The sequence below is a fragment of the Plectropomus leopardus genome, chromosome 22 (genome assembly GCF_008729295.1).
Source record: "Plectropomus leopardus isolate mb chromosome 22, YSFRI_Pleo_2.0, whole genome shotgun sequence".
In the NCBI taxonomy this organism is placed as follows: domain Eukaryota; kingdom Metazoa; phylum Chordata; class Actinopteri; order Perciformes; family Serranidae; genus Plectropomus; species Plectropomus leopardus.
In genome coordinates, this window is record NC_056484.1 from 21173765 (window position 1) to 21183078 (window position 9314).

The 9314-nt window shown below is 40.5% G+C and overlaps 2 protein-coding genes across 3 annotated transcripts; one reads left to right on the plus strand and one right to left on the minus strand.

The window, feature by feature from the left end:
• Window positions 1-2374: 2374 nt before the first annotated feature.
• phax (phosphorylated adaptor for RNA export) lies at window positions 2375-4339 on the minus strand. 2 transcript variants are annotated; one of them, XM_042511457.1, is made up of 2 exons: window positions 4192-4339; window positions 2375-4022 (listed from the first exon to the last, which is right to left on the minus strand). In XM_042511457.1, exon 2 carries the CDS (start codon window positions 4013-4015, stop codon window positions 2801-2803), a length of 1215 nt encoding a protein of 404 aa, XP_042367391.1. In that variant the 5' UTR covers window positions 4016-4022; window positions 4192-4339; the 3' UTR covers window positions 2375-2800. The 2 variants fall into 2 exon arrangements, with proteins under 2 accessions (XP_042367391.1, XP_042367392.1); XM_042511458.1 differs by having other exon boundaries at window positions 4271-4334.
• Window positions 4340-5594: 1255 nt separating this feature from the next.
• LOC121961713 (mitochondrial-processing peptidase subunit beta-like) lies at window positions 5595-9047 on the plus strand. Its single transcript, XM_042511774.1, has 6 exons — window positions 5595-5687; window positions 6016-6153; window positions 7925-8011; window positions 8270-8399; window positions 8638-8836; window positions 8954-9047. The coding sequence occupies exons 1-6, from the start codon at window positions 5604-5606 to the stop codon at window positions 9045-9047; spliced, it is 732 nt and encodes a 243-aa protein (XP_042367708.1). The 5' UTR covers window positions 5595-5603.
• Window positions 9048-9314: the final 267 nt, after the last annotated feature.

The following is a 9314-nucleotide window of genomic DNA, read 5'->3' on the forward strand; positions in this document are numbered from 1 at the left end:
GATATTCCAGTAATCTTTTGTATATAACATTTTTTGTATTGTATTATAAGCACTGGTTCCCAACCTGGGGGTCTCAACCTCACTAAGGGTCCCCCCTAAGCTTCTTGATTTAAAGGGATGTGAGAAAACGTTTTAAGAATAGACAGTCAGCAGGGCGCCTGGTGGCTCAGTGAATAGAGTGGCGCCCCATATACAGAGGATATATTCTCCCTGGAGCAGCCGCGGGTTCAATTCTGGCCTCGACCATTTGCTGCATGTTGCCCTCTCTCTCCCCCTTTCACACTTAAACAGTCCCGTCCATTAAAGGCAATAAAAGCCAAAAAAAATGATCTTAAAAAAAAAAAAGAATAGACAGTAAATTTCAGAATTTCATTCACTTTTGTAAACCAACTGAATTATTATTTTTTGTTAAGTTTAGATTATTCAAGATAGAAACTTAAAATCTCACAGGATAATACAGTAAAGACCCAAACCGTTCCCTCTCTGCTAAACTGCCTTTAACGACATTCGAAAATTACTCGGTGAAAACAACCACAGAGCTAATAGAACCATCGCCAAGTACCAGGGAGAAGAAAACACTGAATTTGTCACAAAAAGAAGCTTATTAAGTATGTATGATTGTTGAAACTTTAAAAATACTATTACAAACTGTCCCTTAAAAATAACAGGTTGACTCATATCTGATGCAACATTCACACGATTAATCTCTTCAATATTCATCTAAATCACTTGTGTAACATGAACTTCCTGCAGTTATTGCATTCAGCATTTGTGTTCATTTTACAGTTTATCAGTTTTGCTCTACTGTAATTGCTATGCATTGAATATAATATGAAAAATCCAAAAATATGTTATTTAGATGGGTGTCGTCAGTTTACTCAATAATAGAAAAGGGGTCTTTGAGGGAACAAGGTTGGGAACTGCTGGTGTCATGTTATGCATCTTCTTCTTCTTCTCCTTTTTGCATGTATTATCCAACTATTTTTAACCTTATTTTCCTGTTTGAGATCCATATACTGAATATAAAATCTATGACGAGATCATTTCATAGAAACATAAGGCGTTTAGTCTTTGTAAGTGTGTGTCTGCCATCTAGTGGACAAAATTCTGCACTACATTAGCTGTCCAAACTTATGGATCTTTCTTGAAGTTTTTCTGCTTTTGAAGCTCTATTATGTACAGAAAAATAGATTCACTATGATAATCAGCCTAACTGTCCTGATCTGCTGAAAAGACTCCCACTCACTTTCATAGATAAAACTTCAAAACATTTTCATAACTTTTCAAGTACATATTCCATTTTTTTTCTTTTCTTACTTGCATGGCACTTTTCAAAGATTCAAATTCAGTTTAAATATATATTCAGTCTGCTGGCATTCATGGAGGAAGAGATGGAGTGCAGGGGGTAAAGAAAGAAATGTGCAATGGTAAACAAAATGTCTCGCTGATGCATAGCAGGGCACTGGTACACCAACAGCTATAGAAATGAATTTTGCCGTTTTGTTACATTTCGTGGACGCTTATCTGCGTAATATTGCTTTAACAACATCATTATTAAATTAAATTTTCCAAAACTTTCTAAATTTGTGGAAGATGTGACTGTGAAATTCTATGACTTTTCCAGGTTTTCCATGACCATGGGGAGCACTGCTTAGATATTCGGGTTTGAATCTGTATCACAATGCTAATTGTTAGCTTTAAATATTATTTTAATTGCGATTAGTATTGAGAAGAAAAACAAACAGTGAGCATTCTAATTACTTTTTGAAGTCATTTTATCCAAGTCACCTTTATTTGTATTGCGCAGTCACACAAATTAATTTAATATATCAAGACCTCATTATAACCTGATGGAAACAATAACAAAGAAAGTTACTATGTTTGAAAATCAACGAGAGCGATTCATGATTAAGAATTTGATTTAAAGGCAAACATTTGTACAACCACACTAACTTGCAGAACGACTCACTTTTTTTTTTTTTTTTTTTTTTTTTTTTTTTTACATGTGCTGAAATTAAGAAATCCATGCTGTACCAAACAAATAAAACATTTCTGTTAACATAAACTCTTTTTATTGCTAAGGTAAAACAAAAAAAAGGACACCCGGGTGAGATTCTGTACTCAGTAGACAATACTTGCACACTGTAAAAATAAACTATTTGTTTTCACTTAGAAATATTAGTGTCCGGGCTGCTTTAACTCTTTCAAACCTAAAAAAACCAACATCGCTTTTCTTGTGCTGCTCCAAGACACCTTTCACAGGTATTTAAACCTTTGAACTTTGAGCAAATTGGATTAATTAATTTAAAAACATTGAGAAAAGAGGCAATGAGCAATGTGGTGTGAAATGTTTCACAAATTACAATACCTTAGATTTGGAAAACTATTTTTAAAAAGCTAGGGGAAAATTTCAAGGGAAAAAAACAAAAAAAAGCTAGGGGAAATGTATGTTACGATGATAATAAAACCTACCCCTCTCTCTTCACCTGTCCTATGCAATAAAGGCATAATAAGCCCAAAAATCCTTTTTTTCTAATTTTCAAGTAATTTTATGCACTTTTTACTAACTTCTTGCTAATTTTCAGGTAATTTCTCACTGCCTTCTTCCAATGCTTTTGAAAGACATCAAGCCAATACACTCAAACTTCAAAGGGTTTCATTTCTTGTCAAATCAAATTCAGTTAACTTAAAATCTTAATGCAGCACAGACACTATTTTAATCAAATAGTTGATTTTTCCGTGTACAGCGCTCTCAGTGTTAATTTGAATTCTAAATGTCCTCTTAAAGTTCAGACAGCCCTCAGAAGACCTCCAGGTCCACAGCGTTGTAGACCACCGGCGTCTCCTCAGTGCCCACAGCAGCTTCCTCCTGACCCTCCTCTTCCTCCTCCGCAGCCTCCTCTAACGACTCCAAGGCCTCATTGGTATCACTGGCAAAAGTCTCCCTGGAGACGTCGTCGTGCTCCTGCAGGTTCAGCGTCCCGATGGCCTGCTTCATCTTCTTAGCCACCAAGTGCCTCCTCCTCTTCTGGGCGGCCTTCTTGTTCTTGCTCTCTTTCTGCTGTTCCTCAAAGAATATCTTCCTGATCTGGTTCTTGCTGATGCTCGGCGTGTTCTTCAGCAGGTTGAGGTACACCCCACCGGGCGTCCGTCGCCTGCTGCCGTCCATGGTGTAGACACCGCCGCCCTCCTCCAGCGTGGCGGTCTCTCCAAGCAGCTCTATAGCTTTTTTCGTCCCTATGATTTTAACAACGCGCTCTATCAGGTCTTTTTTAGGCTCCTGCAGCCTGTGCGCAATCTCATCCGTCACCTTATCCTCTGGATCGTCCTCTGTGATCTCATACCGACCCTTGATGTCCATCTCAGCCCTGGGGCCCAGTCTCTCTTTAGCTGACCTCTTCCTCTTTGCATCAGCGCCTCCCCTCTCCTTCATGTACTCCTCCAGCTGAGCATCCAGCATGCTCACCTCTCCCTGATTGGCCTGTTTCTCCATCTCCCTCTCCTTGTCCATTATCTTACGAGCCAGGACAAAGTTATAAGTCTCCACATTTCTGCTGGACATGCTGACTTCACCTTCCATGCCAAATATTCCTAGCTCTGCAGCTACAGCATCCTGGCACTGCTCCTGGACCACAGAGCCCCAGATGTTGTTCACCTTGCGGCCTCCCGGTGCGCCTGGGACGGGCATGCGGGTCTGCTCTGCCCGGGCGGTACAGGCAGGCGGATGGGGAAGGTTGGAGACTTTCTGACGCTTACGGCGCCAAACAGCCGCCTCCTCGTCCGAAGAATCCGGGTCACTGTCGCTGGACTCCGCCGTCCTGCCGGTGCTGCGGTAGGCGGCGGCTGAGTGCTGGGCAGCGGCTCTGCTCTGGAAGGACTGGCCGCTAAAGGTTGGAGGAACCTGGGGTCGAGCTGGAGCTGCAGCGGCTGTGGTTCCCATCTCAGTATCCGAGTCGGACCCAGAGATCTCACCATCCTCCAGATCGCCGTCCATTAGCTCTCCGCCATGCGCCATTTCTTGCCTGAAAGCCACAGCAAAGATAATGGCTATTGACTGTTGCTCTAATGCATCAGCTAAAGTTGAGGCTTCGAATTAGCTGTAATAGCTAACGTTAGCAGCTAGCGATACTACACAACTTCATAAGACACCGGCAGGTTTTAATAATCAACTCTGGGTTAAAACAGAAATACCTTCAGATATCCGACCCGGCCGCTCACTCTCTGCTCTGCATACAATAATAGTTTAGCTTTGCTTGGCTCTTCTACTCACTGTGAACTGATATAAGGAGGCTGTCAGTCTACAGTCAAACTTGAGACTCCTGAAGAAAACTGAAGAAAATTCGCGCTAAGCTAACGCCACACTTCCGCCGTCCAACTGTCACACCCCTTCAAAATAAACGTAGAGAAAAAAATAGAAAATACTTTGAAGTTGTCACGTTTTCGTATAATACTGTGTATGATAACCACAAACAAAAATATCAAAGTTAAATATATTTTAAATAAGGGGTCGACAGATTATCAGCCTGGCCAATTATTTCAGCTGATATTTGCCGATAATCTGTATCAGTGATTTATTTTAATTATTATTGATCAAATTAATTAAAAAGCGTAAAGAAATTATCAGTATGGGAGGAACTTTTACATTATGAAACCTCAGGGAGTTATTGTTGTGTATGTATGTGTTTATCTATTTGTTCATGTAAATTTTCACATGACTATAAAAAAAAAAAGTTGCAGGGAACTTGCTGTATGTTATGCGGGACAGTGTGCATGAATCTAAAGGGATTGCTCCCTTCTCAGACGCACCTGTCACACATTCAGGTGTGCAGAGATTTTCCTTCAGATCTCAAATACCATGTGAACACCAAACCAGCGGGCAAGTTTGACAGCCATTTTTCCTCTAAAACTGCCCAAATCACATTGTTAATCATTGCCAGGGACTGTGAAAATGGAAATTATTGTTGCTGTTTGATTTGGCAGTAAGTCTTATTCTCGTGTTGTTTGTTTGTTGCATTGGCTCCAGTTCGTACATTTGGTATTAATATACTAAAAAAATAATAATTAAAAAATAAATAAAATGGAGTTTTTCTGTAGCTCAGTAGCTCAGAGCAGGCGCCCCATGTACAGAGGCTTCATCCTCACTGCAGCAGCCACAGGTTCGATTTCAGTCTTTGCTGCATGTTATCCCTTCTCAGAGAAGGCCATGCATCCACCCCAGTAACTCAGGACAGGGAGGATGAAGGCAAACATATTTGTAGCTTCTGAGATGGTCAAGATTAAAAAAAAATAATAAATTAAGACCCCAGTCACCCCCATCTTCTGATAAATAAAGAACGGTCCCTAAGAAAAGACAGTATAATGAGCAAAGTGCACTGAATAACATTTTTGTTTAATTTTCAATTTCCATCTATCCACTTATCCATCAGTTAAATGTAAATTTACCCTTTCACCCACCATTATAATATCTTTTTATGACACAAGTAGGTCTGATTTGAAGTGTTCTCTTTTATTCTCTAAATAAATTCACCTTGTCATCCCCGGCGGATGTTACGCGTGCTTGCGTCAGTGAAAACGGCACTTACGTATTGTGACAGATAAACAACATGGCTGCGTCCCTACAGCGCCTCACGTCTGCCGGGAGATACCTCCTTCAAAGACACTTACTGAAGACAAATTCTTTAAGCAGGGTAAGGAGAATGTGTTTACAGTAATGTTTGTGACACAGCACGTCCTCCACAGTTATGAGAATATCGTCTGACGGAGGAAAACCCCTCAGCGTGGCCTGTCAGGCTAAGTGTTTGCTAGTTAAGGTTAGCCAGCAGCTGCGACAGTGTGTGTCGAGGGCTCCAGGATGAATTTTTAAAAGTAGTATGTGAAGTTTTGTCTGCGCGGTAAAGTAAAATGACTGAGTTTTGTCGCTTAGTGGCGGCTGGAAACAGCTGACGTCACCGTCCTCATTTTGCAGTGTCATCATGAGCAGCTCTTAATCCCTGTGTGTCCTCCCTCCACCTGCAGCTCCCAGCCGGAGCGCACAGACTGCTGTCCACCCAGGCTGCTCAGCAGGTGGCCCTCAACGTCCCCGAGACCAAGGTGACCACTTTAGAGAACGGACTCCGGGTGGCCTCTGAGGACGCTGGCCTTACCACCTGCACAGTAGGTTCAATATTACCCAACTACACACACACACACACACATACAGATACTTGCAGTCTGTTAGGTCCAGTTACTTTATTTACCATGATAATCCAGAAAATGTCAAATATAGGAAAAGAATCAGATGCAATCTTGTGGCTGTTGTCATTGTTTGTGTCATTTTCATAGAAAAGTAATGACCCTTTCCAGCCCAAACTATCATGAAGAAATTTAAAGCTCTATGATACATTAATATTATTTACTATGTTAACTGAGTTCAGTTTTTAAACCAACATCTGTCCATATCATAAATACCAATATGCAGAAATTTTCAGAATTTTTACCCTTTAAATGTCAGGTTTTTGTCATGATGCCACCATGTTTTTAGATAAAAAAAAAATATATAGAAAAAACAAACAAAAAAAAAGAATTAATTTCTAAACACTACATGCCAAGTGTATTATTTTGTACCAGTTTATCATTTTTTTGATTATTGCAGCCTGGGTTATGTCAGTGATTAGAAGCAACATTGATTTTTATACATTATTATTTTTTTGTGCAGTGTCAAATACTTGCACTCATACTGCTACACACTACAAGCAAAATGCACTTTTCAAAATCAGGCCTAATCAACCCAAGGATTAAAAAAAACACATAAAAAATGTCCCTACAATTTTACACAGTCCTGGCCAAAACTACTAGCAACTTTGAACTTGTAAATGATTAATAACAGGATCTGTAAGCACTCCCTGTATATGTCTGTCTACCTATGAGTTAAAGTCGGGCTGAAAGAGAACTGATCCCACTTCACAGTCACAAAGTAGACAGATAGCTTTGGCTGAATATTGGTGATAGCAGTGTTGGCAGTAAGGCAATAAAGACTGGACTAGAGTAAGGGACTGTACTTTATTTATCAAGTAGGGGCTTGGCTGTGGTGTGACTTAAGTTTATTTTATCATCATGATCCTCCCTGGAGCTACAAATCCTCCCTCCACCATAAATAGCCATATTTCACAGATTCTAGCAACAATAAATGGGGTGATTTTGGAGATTTGTAAAGACACCATGCCTTTCATAACCCACTTACAGGCTCTGGGATTTTGAGGATATTTAAAATAAATTCAAAATATTACTTTTTAAAGTGTAATGTCCCTCTCCTAAGCGGACTCAAAAACATAACTCCCTCCTCAGCACTTAAATATTTCAAGTGTCTCCTCCTTTCAGTACAGAACAGTCCCTAAAGCACTCATATTCATTTCTGTGCTTCTCATGGAAACAAATGCACAGAGCTGACATGAAACCAAACCTTTCCAAACAGAAACACTGCAGTGCATTAAAGGATAATATTGTAGGCACCTTCTAGAGGTTGTTGGAAATTATTGGATTTCCGGTTGATGATGATTTTTTAATCAGTAACCTGTATAGCTGCAGGTATCTTCAATATAAAATCATTTAACCAATTAAAATAGCAAAGAGCTCAGTTGAATTCAGCTGTTTTGTTTTGTGTGCACCAAAACAAACTTAAAAAAAATATGTCCGCATGGACAACCTCAGGGCTACGAGTGTATTTACAGAGGTGGGTGTGTGTGTCATGAGACAGGTGATGTGAGCTGTACTGACATCAGGCGTGTGTCAGTAAGATCCCCTCCAAATCCCGTTCATACATTTCAAGGTTTATCCCAAAGCATGGTGAAGAGTCAGTCGCCTCAGGTGTCTGTCTGAAGCTGTTGCACAGTAGCAGCAGAGTGTGTGGATATGAAATGAAGTTATGGATCGTTATGACTTCCTCCAGGTGGGCCTCTGGATAGACGCTGGCAGTCGCTACGAGAACGAGAGAAATAATGGCACAGCACATTTCCTGGAACATATGGCGTTTAAGGTGAGATGGTGACAGCGCAGCAAAGTTTTAACTTCTGCTAACTGGGCCTACGAGTTTGTCTCTGGTGTTTACTTAAACATTTTGAAAAGGCATGTTAGCAAAGTAGAATGTTACAGGGTGACATATGTAGAAGTAGTCACATACATGGAATTTTCATGGCTCAGAAAGAGAAATGATATGGTACGTGTCTTGTCTTCAGTAATACAAACATATCCCAATGTGGGTTCACATCTGTGTGTGTGTGTGTTTGTATTACAGGGCACCAGGAAGCGCTCCCAGCTGGATCTGGAGTTGGAGATTGAGAACATGGGGGCTCACCTGAACGCCTACACGTCCCGAGAGCAAACTGTGTACTACGCCAAAGCTTTCTCGAAAGATCTTCCACGAGGTACAGAGCAGCTGCACGTTACAGAGTGGAGATGTTTTAAGGCTTTCTGGAAAATGTAGGAAATCACAGACTGAGGTTGATTGAAGTTGGTAAACCAAAAAGTAAATTATATCACAAAACAAAACATTTAATGCAATTAACACAAACTCATCTGTTTGAATAATAATAATAATAATGAAAAACAAGGTCATAGTTCCATTTTTCCAAATCAAACTTTGCTGTTTTCTTTTGTCCCAAGCTGTGGAAATCCTGGCTGACATCATCCAGAACAGCACACTGGGCGAGGCAGAGATCGAGAGGGAGCGAGGGGTGATCCTCAGAGAGATGCAGGAAGTAGAGACCAATCTGCAGGAAGTGGTCTTTGATTACCTGCACGCTACTGCGTACCAGTCCACAGCTCTGGGCAGGACCATCCTGGGCCCCACAGAAAACATCAAGTAAGAGCAAACACGCACTTCATACGGACCGCTCTCACACGGCTCTGCTTTGATCAGACTCGCTGTAGACGTGGACACGTTTCTGTCCTGCTGTAAGGCGCTTGTGTTTGATTGCAGGACGATCAACAGAGGAGACCTGGTGGAGTACATCACTACTCACTACAAAGGCCCCAGGATAGTGCTGGCTGCTGCTGGAGGTCAGAGCTCTTAATTTCCTCACCTGATTGCTTTCTAAGAGTTCAAAAGATTCATATGAAGCAGTTAGCCCTCATTGTTCAAGGTTCCCGCTGATCCTTAAAAAGTCTTGAAAGGCATTGAATTAATTCATCTAAAAATAAGGCCTTAATTAGTACTATAATGTCTTAAATAAATCATGTCTGAGCATTTTTAAGACTTTGAAAAGTCTTAAAAATGCTCAGACATAGGAAATTAGATTTTATTTTTATTTTTATAATAATATATATAATAGATATTTCAT

Coding starts and splice junctions, on each gene's coding strand:
- phax (XM_042511457.1), bottom strand. CDS start 4,015: ATGGCGCATGGCGGAGAGCTAATGGACGGCGATCTGGAGGATGGTGAG.
- LOC121961713 (XM_042511774.1), top strand. CDS start 5,604: ATGGCTGCGTCCCTACAGCGCCTCACGTCTGCCGGGAGATACCTCCTT. Junction 5,688..6,015: donor AGACAAATTCTTTAAGCAGG/GTAAGGAGAATG, acceptor CTCCACCTGCAG/CTCCCAGCCGGAGCGCACAG. Junction 8,837..8,953: donor GGCCCCACAGAAAACATCAA/GTAAGAGCAAAC, acceptor GTTTGATTGCAG/GACGATCAACAGAGGAGACC.